The following is a 16,642-nucleotide window of genomic DNA, read 5'->3' on the forward strand; positions in this document are numbered from 1 at the left end:
CTTTCTTCGCAGATATCTGTGAACACACTTTTTATCAGTGTCTCTCCAAGTGAGGTCCACCTGCCATCTTAATATTACCATTACCCTCATGACTCGTCAAAATGCATATGACCAGGCCCAGCCACAGGTAAAACACTGCTGCTTTGCGGGCTCAGGCCTCGTGTGAGGCCCAGATTTGATTCCTAAAAGCTGGGTGCAATGTGATGTACCTATAGTCCAGCTATTCCGAAAGCTGAGGCAGGAGGACTGCGACATTGCATGATCTTGTCTTTAAAAGCAAAAGGGAGGATGCATAGTGGTTTGAGGCACTAGACTCCCACATGGCTGACTGCAGTTCAAGTCCCAGACCTGGAGGCTTGCTTTCTCATTTTTCTTTTCTCTCTCTCTTTCTCATGAGTGTACATGTCCTGTAGCAAATTGAAAATAATACTAATAATAAATTAGATAAAAATAATTCTTTTTAAAAAGGGGGGGAGCATATTTTTGAGCCTCACCCAGAGGTACTAAATCAGACCCTCTGAGGGTGGACCTCTGAGGGTAGGCATTTTGAACAAACACCCTATGTCCAAATTTAGAATCCACACTATCTTACATCTGTGATTTGTATTTTAGAACCAGATTACATGTTCTTGAGTTATTTATAATTAGCTAAAATGTCCACATACCAGTTCACAGAGCCAAGCAAACAACTCAAAATCCTAGATAGGAAAATAAAATGCCTTATTTGCAGCACCTGAGAAAAGCCATGAAGGGTTTTGTTGACCCCAAACTCAGTGAATCAGTAGTGTGAAGTGGTTAGCATGAAAGTTCATTCTAATGTTGCCAGACATTGGATAAAAGTAGAGTAGATGGAACAAAAGATTACCCCATTCCACATCAGAGCACACATACTTTGCAGTGCACTGCTCAGTTTTAGGGCCCACACCTTAAAAGAGACCTGGGCAAATTGGCACATGTTCAGAGGAAGGTACTAAGTACATTGGTGAGAGGCACACAGCTAGGTGGAACCAATGTTCAGGAGAAACCAATGTTTGTCAAAGGAGTCGCTGGCCAGAAGCCATCAGAGGATTTCTGGTAATTCCAAGACAGAACTGATGAGACTTGGTACAGACTTTCTGTTGTTTTTTTTCCTATATTGAGAATCAAATGATGATTTTGCATTCAGCATGGGAAATTTGTAAGTTAATCATAATAACTTGGTCATGTAACTATAATATAGCTCTAGCAAGTCATTCAGGTCTGCTCCAGAATCATATTCTTAAGATGAACTCTCATGATTATGAAGGAAAAGGGATAAAAGGACAGTGAGTTTGTTATTGTCTATGAAAAATTCCTTTCAAAGTTCTATGTAAGAAACATCTGCTTGGTAAAACACATGCCTGCCTGGTGTCTAATGTGTTTATGTTTTTCATGTCCATAGGACGGAGGCACCGCCCTGTTAGCTGCCAGCCAGTATGGGCACATGCAGGTGGTAGAGACCTTGCTGAAGCACGGAGCCAACATCCATGACCAACTTTATGTGAGTACATTTCAAGGGGATGTTAAGTGGATATTTACTCCTTCATTTATCACACAATATGGTGGTCTAAATTCAGATGCCAGAAATGCCAGTTTAAAAAACCTTAATGAATAGGGCAGTGGGACTTTACTCTGAGACAACAAGGAAAAAAGATATAATTGACAGATGAGTTTTTACTATGTAGAAACCACATGATCTTATCTACCCACCTTTGTTTTCTCTTTTAAATCTATTGTACATACAAGGCATTGTATGTACCTATGTGTTAAGACCTTCAAAAATCTGGTGATACATACTCACATCATAACAAACTACACAGCCCAGCATACTGACTTGCTTAAATCAAGTTAAAGTCTCCCATTGTGGAGTTATTTGTGAAGAAGGTTATAAAGAAGAGAAATCAAGATATTAGAAGAGAAGCAAGGTTGGATGGACGGAGACCTATGAAACGTGTGCACACCATTGACCTTTGAAAGTCTCCCACTGCTAGTCCGGGTCTGTTTGCAGCTAATTGGAAATTAGGACATTACCCAAGGGCTCTTTTCATTGATTGCTACTGTAATTCCATAGGATTTATGGCAAATACTATTCCAGTTTTATAGGAAAAAAATTAAACATGAAGAGATGAAGCAACTTGACATCATCTCCTGGTGGGAAGTGGGAGAATTCCTACTTCCAATGATCTAGGAGCCATATTTTAGGTTATCTACAACTCTACATTGAGCCTTCATGCCTAGGGCACTATCCTTTCATAGACATGTAATGAGCTGTGTAGTTGTGAACTTTTCCATTTGAACACCCTTCCGGAGTACACATGGTTAACTTAGGCAAATCATAGGCCTCATTGAAGTCTATAGCAACAAAGCTTACCCTCAGTACTTCAAACTCTGTAACATACTTTAAGCCTGCAGCATTACCTATACAATGATTTGAATTATGGTGCTCAATAATGTTCTAAAGGAGTGATTCTCAGCTATGGCTGTCCATTAGAATCACCTGGGTAGCTTAAAAGAATACCTGTTCCTGGGCCCACCTGAACACACTAAATTGGAGTCACTGAGAGCAAAACTTGAGCAACAAATAATTCTGACATGTGGCCAAGTGTAAGAAATACAAGTCTAAAGCTTTGGATACTGCTTAGGCCATATATAGGTAAAATATATCTGAGACTGTGTATGAATATAGGTATATGTGGAGACTTCAAAAATTTGTAGAGGGACCATCAGATGGCATAATGGTTACATCGTTGGATTCTCATATAGTCAACTATGGTTCAAGTCCTAAATCCAGGTAGATGTGCATGTGTGCCCAAAATCCCAAGAGGAGAATGGAGAAGAAGGGATTTCAGCACGGCCATCTGTCCTGGGGAGGAGGGTGATTTCTTGCTTCCTATCTCTCTGTCTCTCTATTTCCCATGAGTGCACACACCCTATACCAAAAATGCCTTTTAAAAAAAAAATTGTAGAAAAATTGAATTAAAGTATGAGTTCATTTTGGTATAAAATTTGAAATTCATGCATAGTTTTTTATAATATATGTTTTTCGTGAAGTTTTGGAAGACCTACCCTCACCCCCACATAGATGTAGCTTGAATAGGAAAAGCCAAAGTCTTTGGAAAAGTGAAGTGAATTATGATTTTCTTAGCATTACCATTAAGTCAGCAATCCAAATTAACTGTGGCTGTAGAATTTGTACTCACTAGATAATATTCTCCCATAAGATTCATTGGAGTGTCACATAATCTTAGGAATGTCGAGTTTGAGGGAAGCCCTTTTTCATAATAAATTCCTATTATAAAGTGATTCAAAAACTTCACGCATTATAACTTTCATTTTATGTTAAGGCCTTTAACCTTATCCAAATAGTCCAAATGTTTCCATTGAAACAATTGAAATATGGTTGGGGGTGAGGAGAGAGACCAGAACTGAAACTTGTAATATATAGTAGAAAAGCCAATGTGCAAAGAGTTCATTTCAGAAAACTGCTGAGCAGAGACCAGCAGTTAGCATAATGGCTATGTTGCTGAACTCCCATGTAGCCAACTGCAGTTCGAGTCCCAGACCCAGTGGCTTAAACTCATACCGGGCACATGTGCATGTGTGCCCAAGATCCCAAGAGGAGAATGGAGGAGAAGGGATTGCAACCATCCTCCCCTGGGTAGTGATTTCTCGCTTTCTATCTCTCTGTCTCTCTCTGTCTTTCTGGCGAGTGTAGGCGCCCTATAGCAAAAACCTCTCCAAAAAAAAAAAAAAGAAAAGAAAACTGCTGAGCATATCAGCTGCTAAGGGTTTGACAGATGTTCTGTGACAACACCTTAATGAGCAGATGAAAATCTGATCCCCAAACATTTGCTTAAAAATCTGTACAGGCTGATTAATTTTTTAATGATTGCCTGGAGGGTAGTCTGGCAGTTCAGCTGAAACCCACTGGAAATGCAGTCCTGACCACGTGACCTGCTTGGTTGGACTTGTACTGAAAGGTGTTTTGTATTTTGGCTTGAGGTAGCGTTCCTGATGGGAGGTGTGGTCTCAGCTGCGTGCACTGAATGTTTTCCTCTAGGGTGTCCTCGGGTTTTCCATGTGACCTAAAGACCACAACTTTCACTCTGTGCTGTGAGTGCTGTCTGGCTGCAGTGAGCATCCAAGTGGAATGCATGCTCTCAACTGACCGGAATATGTGCCAAAATTACCAACTGAGATAATTTTGAGATAAAAGGAATGCCCAGGAGACACAGACACCAGTTAAAAAGAAAACTAAAAAAAAAAAAAAGGCATGCTTGCTTTGGGCTTTATGCAGGATTACTTTTTGAGTTTATAGATATTATTGGTGTCTGCTGGGCTGAAAGGAGTGACTTCTAGAGATTCTTCCTAGGGCAGTTTTTCTGAAAGCAGTTTATGTTTTAATGTGTGCAGAACCCTGTTTAAGGCATAGTAGTGGGGGGAAGCGGTTTACACAGATTAGGGGACAAGAAAGAGAAAAGGATAGGAAAGAGCTAACGAAAGGGACACCTTTTATTCCCAATTCATAAAAAGCATAAAAATGAGGATTGGGTAATTTGTTTATCTAACAGTTAATCCTTCCATGACAAAAGGATGGAAACCTAAAGGGGGGATGGAAGTAGAAAATTATATTAAACATATAAGGTTTTAATCTCATTTCTTCTAAAATAAAACATGAGAGGTGATTTTTTTAAAACTCTTTCAACTTGATGTCTCTCAGGATGGAGCCACTGCCCTCTTCCTAGCTGCCCAAGGTGGCTACTTGGATGTTATTCGATTATTGCTGTCTTCGGGAGCAAAAGTCAACCAGCCACGGCAGGTAATGTCCATGGCCGATGTTTGTCTAACTACATGGAGCACATAGCAGGAAGGGCCAGGTGTCCCCTAGTAGCACATACCTAAGATAACTAGTCAGCTCTTGGCGTGCTTTAAACCCTCTTGCCTCTATGATGAAAAGTTAATCTTTGATGAAGTCAAGTTGACATCACAATTCAGTGCTTTGAAAACTTGAGTGTTTGGTGTCTGAGGTCAAGTACACACTCTGCCACCTCCTGTTCAAATAAATTACAGCTGCCCAGAGCTACAGAACATAGACTAGCCTGGGGCAGGGGTAAATAGAGACAGACCCAGCAGGTCTATCTGCTCCCAGCTGCCTTATCACCTACCCACCACTTCTTCCACTAAGCCAAAGACAAGCCCATGCTGCTGGAATCGTTTTCTTCACCTTCAGTTGTCACAGTGATAATGCTATTTAGATTTCATTTATCAACAGCAGGCTAACATCTGGCAAATCAATTAACTGAGAGAAAGGAAGAAAAATGCAAGATAATATGGGTAGCACTTCATAATCAGTAAAGAGCCAAATGCAAGGCATTAGAAATAGCTTCTATTATATATTGTTAAAAGAAAAATTAAACAGCCAATTTAATAGAATAGAGCTTTAATTGACCAAATCTTAACGCGATTTAAATCAGGCAGTTGTCCCCGGACTTCCAGATAATTCTGGCTAGCCTCACGGTCAACTTGATAGTTAAGTTCCAGAAAAGGGAAAATGACATACAAAAATGAAAGTGAAGGAATGAGGTAGAGAAACAATTGGATTGGTCACGGGTAGATGGTAAAGGTGGGTTTTCTGTGATTGACTGAAGTGTGGCTAGTGTGATTGGCTATAACTTAGCAAACAGCTCAGGAAAACAGCCTAACATGTACGATTTCGATTTATCCATAGGAATCCAAGTGTGGGAGTTCAGCAGCCATTTTAGGCCAAAATATTTTAATTTAACAATATGTACTATTTATGCCTGGTTAATTTGTCTTTAACAAGACATTTTAGCTTAAGGAAACATTAGTGTAAAGTTAGTTTAGGGGAAAAGTCAAGGTGATTTCTTGCTAATAAACCCAGGCAGGTTTCCACAGTGATATGATGTGATTTGGGAATGCTTACATGTTCAACTAATGAATATCTGGCTATGAGAATCTAAAGAATGAATCTGAGCCTTTGGCCATAATCTTCTTCAGTCTTCAGAAGCCTAAGCACATAAGGAACCCAAGGAAAGAAATGTGAGTCTTTGGGCAAAGTGGGTTTGAGACCAGGAATCTTGAGTTCCAGATCCAGCTTTGCCCTAACTAGAGAGGTACAGGTTTTGTTTGTTTGTTTGTTTTGCTTTTGGAGAGATTTTTGCTATAGATGTGCGTGCCAGAGAGCTGAGAGTGATAGAAAGAGAGAAATCACCACCAGTGGGGATGACCACACTGTAATCCCTTCTCCTCCAGTCTCTTCTCAGGATTTTGGGCACGCACACACACACACACACACAGCATGATTTTCAAGCTGCTGGGTCCAAGACTCAAACCTCAGTCAACCATGTGGTTTAAGTCCAGTGCCTTAACCACTATGCCACCTGCTGGCTCCAAAAGAGGTGCAGTTTTAAACAAGTAAATCAACCTCTTTGGACCTCTCTTTTGTCACTGAAAATTAGGAGGCTGAGCAGGATGAGCTTGATCTCTTCAAGCTCCCAAATTTTTGGTTAATTGCTTTATTCAACATTCAGTCAGTATTTCTTGAACACTTATTATGTGCCAGATACTACTATCAGTGTAAGATTATATTTTAGAATTTTAAAGCTCTTCTGAAGTTTAGGTGACCCTACAGTACTCCCAGGAAAGGAAGCAGTTTAGAAGAAAAAATTGTACTTCCATGCATACCAGAGTTGCTCTTTGAGGACTGGAGTTTAATATTTTCTGACTGGTCCTTCTTGTTTTAAAATTGCTGGTTGATTCTGAATCAGAGGCTTGATTTTACCAAATTAATCAAAGGAATTGGTTAGTTTTAGATTAATAAGTTTGACTTGGAGGCCATTGTGAAGGTTCTGCTGTGAATTTAGAAATGAAAGATTATCAAGATTATCAAGTCTCTATCAATATATCATTCTGAGATAAATTTTTTTGAGAGGTTTTGCTATAGGGTTCATTCACTCATCAAAAACACAGAGAGACAGAAAGCAAGAAATCACCCCCCAGGGGGAATGGCCACACCACAATCCCTTCTCTCCATTCTCCTCTCAGGATCTTGGGCACACATGCACATGCACCCAGTGTGAGTTTAAGCCACTGGGTCCAGGACTTGAACCACGGTCGAGTAAATGGGAGTCCAGCAACATAGCCATTAGGTCAACTGCTGGTCCCAATAATTATGACATCTTGACAAACCTGTTTGTAAAAAAGTTTTAGTATTCATATGCCTAAAGGACTGCTTAGGAAAAAAAGTTGATATAAGAGATTCTATTAGGTCATCGGGAAAGTCATGATGTATTTTTCTGTGTTTTTCTATGCAAAAATGCATCATGACTTTCCCGACAACCCAGTAGTTCAAAAGTTGCATAGGTGGGGAACCAGCAGTTAGCATAATGGCTATGTCGCTGGACTCCCACGTAGTCGACCGCAGTTCACGTCCCAGACCCAGTGGCTTAAAACTCATGCCGGGCACGTGTGCATGCGTGCCCAAGATCCCAAGAGGAGAATGGAGGAGAAGGGATTGCGGCGTGACCATCCCCCCTGGGGAGTGATTTCTTGCTTTCTGTCTATATGTCTCTCTCTGTCTGTCTGGCGAGCGCACGCTCCCTATAGTGAAAAACCTCTCAAAGAAAAAAAAAAAAAGTTGCATAGGTTGTGTCCACTTAAACCTCAGTGAGTCACGTGATGACGTTGAAGCCAAGTTAAAGAGTAAACCAACCTTGCAGCAGTAACCACAACACCTACCAGGTGTTTTCATTACTCATGATAGGATAACTTGGGCCAAGGGAAACACCTATTCAGTGAGTGTGGGGACCCACCCTCTGGTCACAGAGCAAGTAATATACCCTTCCAAAGACTGCAGCCTATGCAATTGTTTTGAATTGTAAGAGCCCGGCTTTGAAAAGATTGTTATGAAGGAAAGGGATATTTTATAAAACGAGAATTGCTTTAAGAAAGAATGCAATGGAGTTTTTCCTATTAATAGGATATACTTACCCCCATTGCATCCTCAAATAACAGTCATTTTTACTTCCTGTGATGCCCTTGTAACAAGAGGCTGTTATCTAGCTGGGTTGGACTAGCCCAGATCCTGTCTTCATTGAAAGTATAACCTCTGCTTAGTTCTGGTCCAGGAAAACAAATAGTGCCTAAATATGACAAAAGTAATACCAATCTCAGCTGACTTTGTCACAAGTTATAAGGAGGTTAAAAACATTAATTTAAAATTTACATTAAAATGAGCTGCTCATGGTAGAATATTATATATGCAGGGGATCTGGAAACCAGTGCTTTAATCTGAAACCTCAGGGGACACACTGAGTCACAGCCAAAAAATTCTTGAACTTACAAAATAAGGACAAGAATATCTACCTGGTCTAATTTCCTAATATTCTAGTTAAATATGATTTATCATTTTTGCATTGTCATTCTATAGAGTCCTGACATTTTACGGTATGCTGTGGCAGGATGATGATAAAGTTGCATTGAAATTACTCAGCTGACATTTGGTCTGAGCTTCAGGGAGTCTGAACTATATTAGGCATGCCTTTTCTTTGTAACTCTATCACTAGGAACTAAGTGAAGACCTTTTTTAAAATTGGGCTTTTGTGATGAGGAATCATAACCACAAAGTAAAGCCATAGGTAGACAGAGGGAACACTAAGTTCTTAATTTGAGACTTGAAAATTTCCTTCCACTTTGTCCTATGTTTTAGGGTTTTTTTTGTTCTTTGTTTTTTGGTTTTTGTTGTTTTTTTTTTTTTAGAGGTTTTTGCCAATAGGGCACATGTGCTCTCCAGAAAGAGAGAGAGAGAGACAGAGAGACAGAAAGCAAGAAATCACCCCCTCCCCCACAGGAGGATGGCCACGCCACAATCCCTGCTCTTCCATTCTCTCAGGATCTTGGGCACATACACACACACACCCGGCCTGAGTTTAAGCCACTGGGTCCGGGACTCGAATCGTGGTCAGCTACGTGGGAGTCCTGTGACATAGCCATTACACCAACTGCTGGTCCCATCTATGGTTTAGTTATTTTGTCTAAAAAAAATCATAACAGCCAAAATAAGACCATATAAGATTAGTCTCTAGGGCCAGCCCCATAGCCCAGTGGTTAAAGGAACTGGATCCCACGTAGCGAACAGTGTTTTGAATCCTGGCTCTAGTGTCTTGAAAAACATTCTGAGCTCTTGTGCGTGTGTGCCCAGAATCCCAACAGGATAGAGAAATGGAGGAAAGGGGACTGCAATGGGACCATGCCCCACTGAAGAAGTGCTTTATCCCCCTCCTCCCCATCTCTGTGTCTCTTGTGAGCACGGGCACCCTCTGGCAAGGGAGAAAATTCAAAATTAGTCTCTAATACAGGTCATGTCATACACCCCATCTCATGCTGTGACCTGGCTATAAAAAGTACTAGAGGATTCTTGGCTATGTCATCTCAAATAGATTGTAGGAATAACGGAGTTGGAAGGAACTGCTGAGGTCGCATATTTAACCATCTATCCAGTACTTGAATCCTATCTATAGTAATCCATCACTCCAGTTAACTCATTACTATAAGATCAGTTTAGCCAGCCCTTACCATAATTTCTTTCTTACATTTACCCCAATTCTCCATGTAGTTTAACCCATCAGTCCTTTTAATCACTTGGTCTGTGAAAAGCCTAAACCCCATTCTACTTGGTATACACACAAACAGTAAAAGATAGTTATTCTTTAAGCTAAATATGCTATTTATTTTATTTTTGAAAAAGTGCTCTAGAGGTTATAACTTCCACTTCACAGTGAGTTAACTTATTTAATCTATTTTAAAACCACATTTTTGTCAAGAAGTATTTAAAAACTTATTAAAACATTTAAACTGTTTTTCCCATTCTGATTCCCTCTAAAATGCTACAAAAAAGGAGCTAAAATGACTTAATTCCCATCATTTTTGTGATGAAAATGAAGGCTTGGACCATGACAATCAAAGGGAAAAAAAATAAGATAAAACAGAAATTGAGGAGTACAAAAGGAGAAGACCTCTCCTCATTCACAAACTAGATAACTGACCGATAATTGGATGTGACAATAATGTGCATATTCCCATGCAACGCCTGGGTTCAGAAATCAGATTTGAAGACGTAATCATCAGTAATGCGATAGCAGTGGACCCAGTCATTCCTACCTGCTCATCTTCAGTGATCTCTAAGTCACTGGGAAAACCAAACTAAATAAAGCATATGGAAGTGCTTTGTGAACAAAAGTACAAATTAAAGTGCTTATTGTTCTTTCAGATAAATAATATTCAGTTCCAACTAATATTTTCTAGGTATCTGTGAGCCAATCCTCATGCTCACGATCTTCATATATGTTTTCATATATGTTTCATATATGTCTCATGTATGTTTTCTCATTCGATCATTTCTCTGTGAGGCTAATAGTTTTGCAGAAGAGGATTCTGAGACTGAGAGGGACTTGCCCTGTCAGGCACTGGTGACTGCTTTTTCTACCTACCATGACTATCTCAGTTGAGATGATATATTTCAGTTATTCTTATTGTTATAAATAGATAATATCAATAATTGTTTCCAAAATAGCACCTCTCAGCACGTTTCCACATATTAGTACTAATTCATACAATTTTACTAATAATAGCCAGGCCCTTGAAAGCACAAAGAACAGGCAGCCCACATCGCCTGCATGCCTCTGGCCCCCTTTCCCTGCCTGCCCTCTGGTGGAGACGCGGGCAAAGAACAGCAGGGACCCATAGCAGGCAAGGAGGCAGCGATGCATACCAGCTGAGTGCCAAAAAACCTGCCATGCCTTAGGCCTTTGTGGGGCCCATTCTCCCTCTCCAGCCTCTCAGGGTCTCACCCACACCCCTGCTGCTATAGCAGCTGGATTTTCCACCTTGCCCGAACATGCCAGGCCTGTCTAAGCCACTTTGTAACTGCTCTTCCTGCTACCTGGAATGACGGTCCCCCTCTCTCCCGCTTGGCAAAAGTCTGGTCCACCAAGACTCGTCTTCAAAACCCAACTCAGATAGTACCCCATCTGTGAGACCGATCTTGCAACCCCCTCACAATAGGGGGCTCTGCCCCTGGTTCATTCTGTGCATTTTTTTCATCCATTCCTGTAACACTGCAATCATACTGAAATGTACTGCCTCTTCTCCACTTATTTTTAGTACTCTGAGACTTACAAGATGTTTAATAATTGTTGGTTGCTTGAATGAATGAATAATGAGTGAATGGCTAAATCCCAAATTGAGAAAATCAAGTAAAGAATATGGAAGTGCTTTATAGTTGGTTTCTTTTTCTTTTTTTTTTTTTTTAAGGTTTTTGCTATAGGGTGCCTGTGCTCGCCAGGAAGACAGAGAGAGACACAGAGACAGAAAGCGAGAAATCACCCCCCAGGGGGGATGGCCACGCCGCAATCCCTTTTCCTCCTTTCTCCTCTCGGGATCTTGGGCATGCATCCACATGTGCCCTGAGTAATTTTTAAGCCACCAGGTCCTGGACTCAAACCGCAGTCGACTACATGGGAGTTCAGCAACATAGCCATTAGCATAGCTAACTGCTAGTCCCTGGAAGTGCTTTATAAAGTACAAATTAAGGTTTTTTAACATAGCAAATGATAACTAGTATTCAGATTCAAGAAAGTTTCCAAGAGGCCCCCAGAAAAAGTATGAAGTAGATAAAAGTCCCTTCAACTTTCCTCCATCCTTTGGTTCAGCACTTCTTCCCCATTTCTCCCGAGACAGAGGTCCAGGATCTTCTGACTGCCTTCCAGCATCCCCATATCTTTCGGGGCTCCTGATTTGCAGTGTCCCGCCACCCCACACAAACACCTGTGTGTTCCACTCCTATGCAGGACAGTAATCCTGCACCTGCTTTAGCTCATAGACTGGGGTCCAAACTACACACTACAGCAGAGAATGTAACTATGTATTCTATAACTGAGTCCTCTTGTTTTTCAGCTCCTTTTGCACTGATGGTATTTTAGTCTTATCTGGCTAAAACAATCTCTTGGGGCATAGTACTGTAATTACCTCAGAGGTTAAGTTGGGCCAATTGTGAATCCTGCTTTCTCCTCCTGCCCTTTTCTCCAAAGTGACCTAAGTTCTCAGAGATGAGACTTACTCTAGTATTGGGATGGGGGTGGAAAGATGCATCTTCTGTGTCTGGGGCAGAGTACTAAAAATAAGTAGAGGGGAAGAGACGTGGAAAGTTCAGTATGGTTGCACTACTACGATACAGGATAGACAGAAATGCCCAAGACTCATGTCCTTGTGCTGGCCTCTCTGCTCCCTGAATATCATACACTGGTATCCCAGAGATGCAGCTTGTCTCGCCATCATGCTGGCCCTACCATGGTCTCCAGTCATGACATCATGACACCTTTTTTCTGTCGCCTTTTCTTCTCAACCCCAGGCTTTCTCCTGCCCGCTGTTTCCCCAACACCTCCAGTTTCTCACAGATAGAGAGGGACTCTTAGATGCCCAGCAAGTGTTTGTGTGCCATAGGGAATGGGGCATGTCAGTGGCCCAGACAACTTCCAGGGCCAGTTATCTCTCACTCATCAGCCAAGAACAGAGATTATTTAAGAGTCTTGCAGTTTTCCCATGCTACTTCCCAGAAAAGGGAGGAAGTCTTTAGGTATCTGGAATTCTCTGTGATTTCTCTGGGTGTTTCTACCACGCCTAGCGTACCTCCTCCCCTCCTTCTTACATACACACCCAGTGTCATCTCGGGGGAGGACAATGAGACCTCCACCTATCTAGTTCCTGCCTGTGCTAGGTTTTTCCATTTTTTCCATCCCATCTTGTAGGGACACCCTACTGTCAAATCCTCCTCCTTACTTAGGATATTTCACCTTTTCTTCTCTAGAGCAATCCATGGCAGCTTCATGACCTGGAGTTCTCAGGAAAAGCGATACTGGAGAATAACACACAGGAAATAGGACCAAAGATGTCGTCCTGCTATAGCTAGTTACTATGCATCATCTCCCAGATAACACACCATCATAAAATTAATCGAAGCTCTCTTATAAATAATAATATGGCCGTAGGTAATTTGGGACACTAGGATAGGCGGTAGGAGAACTGTCTTGGAGCTCGCTCTCTCTAAGACCCTGCCTCAAAGGAGACTCCCCTTCTGTGACATGAAGGGTCCCCACTAAGCAGGGCGTGGTAAGTGTGACCCACCAAGAAATTAAAGACAGGGACAAGGTGGTGGGGGGGGGGGATGAAGACCGGCAGGCTCTCCTCTAGGCTTTGTCCAGGTTGGTTCTGTGGCAGTGTACAACTCAAAGACTCCCTGCACATTCAAAGCAAGGTTCCCACGCTGGCTACCGCACTCTGTGATGAAAGACCCAGTCTTTAAATGTGTATTTTTGCGAGCCCACATTTGGGAATTGGCAATTGCCCAGGTAGTAGGTAGTCCAGGCACTGCAAAATGCATCTGTGTCAACGGGGTAAAAACCCCCTCCACTTTTGGGAACCAGCAGTTAGCGTAATGGCTATGTCGCTGGACTCCCACGTAGTCGACCGCGGTTCACGTCGCGGACCTGGTGGCTTAAAACTCACGCCGGGCGCGTGTGCGTGCGTGCCCAAGATCCCGAGAGGAGAATGGAGGAGAAGGGATTGCGGCGTGACCATCCCCCCTGGGGGGTGATTTCTCGCTTTCTGTCTCTATGTCTCTCTCTGTCTGTCTGGCGAGCGCACGCGCCCTACAGTGAAAATCTCTCAAAAAAAAAAAAAAAAATCCACTTTTCTCCATGCCTACTGGATGTGTAAATCCGAATCTGCCTTTGATGTAGAGTTCCCAGCGTCCCAGTCACTGCCGTCGCTTTCCTTGCAGGACGGCACGGCGCCCCTGTGGATCGCGTCCCAGATGGGCCACAGCGAGGTGGTGCGCGTGATGCTGCTGCGCGGAGCCGACCGCGACGCTGCGCGAAATGTAAGTGCCCGAGAGATGCAGTGGTCACCTGGTGAAGCCACCAAATCCTTCGGTTCGCATGTGCAGGGTAAACTGGACCTCGATTTAGCCTACAGCTAACCGGGGGTTCCTCCCAACTTCTGCCTGCTCTTGAGTAGGAAAACAGTCAAGATCGGAGTCAGCTCAAACTTAGCAGGTGCTGCTCAGTCTCTCTCGTCCATGTGAGATGGTTTCTGGGCCAGCTGGACAGGGCGGGGTCTTAGCCTCAGGCCGTGGGGGCAGTAGGAGACCCAAAGCTCAGGCTGTCCTGGGGGTGTTGGGGAGAGGGGAGCTCTCGTGATGCGCCCCCTGCTGGCCACCGGGCGGCAGTACGGCTACTGTTAGGTAGGCTCTGGGCAAGTTGTACCCTCCCACTGCTCCTCCTCACCCCTTCTCTCTGGACCTGCGTGCAGACCCTTCCACCACATGTCTGATAGGCCTGCTGTCGCCACTAGCCTCTGCTGGTGTCCCCAGTGTTCTGCCTAGGTGCGCCCACAGCAGGTCTTTGTATTACAGGAACTAAGGGCAGTCCGGGGAGTACCTGACCACATCAGGCTGTTGGCCCCTGAGTCTGCCTGTGTCTCGCCGCTTCGCCCTTACGTGACCCTTGTCCTTGTGATCCACCTTCTGCTGTCCAAGTCTAACCCCGGAACGGGAAATCAGAAGACACACTCCTGACTAATCACTGTCTTCTCTGCTCCTTTTCCTCTTCCCTCTCTGATACCAGAAAAGGACTTTCCTCTAATCCCATCCATCTTCCTTCCTGAGTCCAGATACACCCTAATGGCAGTCTCCTTGAGGGCAGAAGTGAGTGAGCTAAATCCTCCAAACTAGCAACTGATATGTTAAAGAGGGGAACTCTCTTAAGCCAAAAAATGATGACAAAAGCTAAATAGCTGAGCTTTTTTTTTTTTTTTTTAAGTTTTGTTTTTGTTTTTGCTATAGGGAGCATGCACTCGCCAGAGAGGGGTAAAGTAAGAAATCACTCTCCAGGAGGGATGGCCACTCTTCAATCCCTTCTCTTCCATTCTCCTCTCAGTATTTTGGGCTCGTTGTATACACGCCCAGTATGATTTTCAAGCTACCAGTCTGGGTCCAAGACCCAGTGGGCCATGTGGGAATCCAGTAACTTAACCTCCATAAGATCTGCTGGGCTTCCGAGTATTAATCTTTTTTTTTTTAGAGGTTTTTGCTATAGGGCACGTGTGCTCACCAGACAGAGAGAGACATAGAGACAGAAAGCGAGAAATCACCCCCAGGGGGGATGGTCATGCTGCAATCCCTTCTCCTCCATTCTCCTCTTGGGATCTTGGGCACACACGCACACGCGCCCGGCATGAGTTTTAAGCCACCGGGTCCAGGACGCGAACCACGGTCGACTACGTGGGAGTCCAGTGACATAGCCATTACGCTAACCGCTGGTTCCCACCAAGTATTAATTTTTGAACCTGTCTGCATTCTTTTTTAGAAGATTTTTATCTATCCCTCCTATCCTTCCCTGCCCAAAGTAAGCTTCCTTCCCTCTACTCCTCACCCCCCACATACACACACAGGCAAATAGATACCTAGGGCAGTCTAGCACAAGGTTATATGAATTTTTAAAATCATAAATACAGTTTTATGATAAATCATTAAGACAGTTAAAAATTTCTGCTGAGTCATGAAGAGTAGAGAGTGACTCTTTGATCCATCAACGCTCTAAAAACATGCTCTTAAAATTCCCCTTATCCCTCACCCAGTGTTCCCTCACCAGGGACTGGAGGAGCACAGAGTCCCAAGTGATAGGAAGCTCAGATATAAACAGTCACATTTTATCTGATATTCTTTTATACAGAATTAACTGCCTACAATGCACTAAAATGCTCCTAGAGTAAGAGACATTGCTGATCTGTGCTTATTTTACACATTTCACCAGTTTCTGACAGTCATACTCCCAGTTCTCCACTGACGTGTAATTTTCAGCCAACTCAGGCATATGTTAATAATCAACTCTTTTTTTTTATCTTTCTGATAAGGACGGTACAACTGCATTATTGAAAGCAGCCAACAAAGGGTATAATGACGTTATTGAGGAGTTGCTTAAATTCTCACCCACTCTCGGTATTTTGAAGGTAAGACCTAAACAGAAATTGTACCAATCTGTAAAAGAGAAATTAGAAAATCCAAAGCCCATTCTTGGGGACAGCAGTGGAACTGGGGTACAATTAACCTGATAGGTTGTCCATCTAGTTGTATTGGTTGTACTGTATACCAGGTCATAGCCTTGCCTTGAAAGAACACACCGATGCTGAAGCTTCTTGATGCTGAAGATCTATTGGCATTGGTAGAAATAAGAAAGTGAGCCAGATTCCATCACCACTTAGTTTTACACACACACATACACACACAAATGTGGTCATAACTTTACTAAATTGGAAAGTAAAACAAATTGCTCTTATTTGGAGTATTTGTGAAGTCATGGAAGAACAGACACTAGGTTGCTTTTTTTTTAGGTTTTTGCTATAGGGTGCATGTGCTCACCAGAAAGACAGAGAGAGACAGAGAGACAAAAAGCAAGAAATCATCCCCCAGGGAGGATGGCCATGCCACAATCCCTTCTCCTCCATTCTCCTCTTGGGATCTTGGGCACGCACACACACGCACCTGGCGTGA

At 42.8% G+C, this 16,642-nt stretch overlaps 1 protein-coding gene across 4 annotated transcripts in view; it reads left to right on the plus strand.

Annotated features, from left to right (window-relative positions):
- Positions 1-16,642, plus strand: part of ANKRD29 (ankyrin repeat domain 29) — a 58,280-nt gene that overhangs the window by 25,139 nt on the left and 16,499 nt on the right. For all 4 annotated transcript variants that reach the window (XM_027775360.1, XM_006157656.3, XM_014591295.2 and 1 more), the window contains 4 exons: positions 1,421-1,519; positions 4,739-4,837; positions 13,874-13,972; positions 16,006-16,101. In XM_027775360.1, the coding sequence (XP_027631161.1) occupies positions 1,421-1,519; positions 4,739-4,837; positions 13,874-13,972; positions 16,006-16,101 (393 nt within the window). The remainder of the gene's footprint in view (positions 1-1,420; positions 1,520-4,738; positions 4,838-13,873; positions 13,973-16,005; positions 16,102-16,642) is intronic.

The sequence above is a fragment of the Tupaia chinensis genome, unplaced genomic scaffold, assembly GCF_000334495.1.
Source record: "Tupaia chinensis unplaced genomic scaffold, TupChi_1.0 Scaffold000550_1, whole genome shotgun sequence".
Taxonomy (NCBI): domain Eukaryota; kingdom Metazoa; phylum Chordata; class Mammalia; order Scandentia; family Tupaiidae; genus Tupaia; species Tupaia belangeri.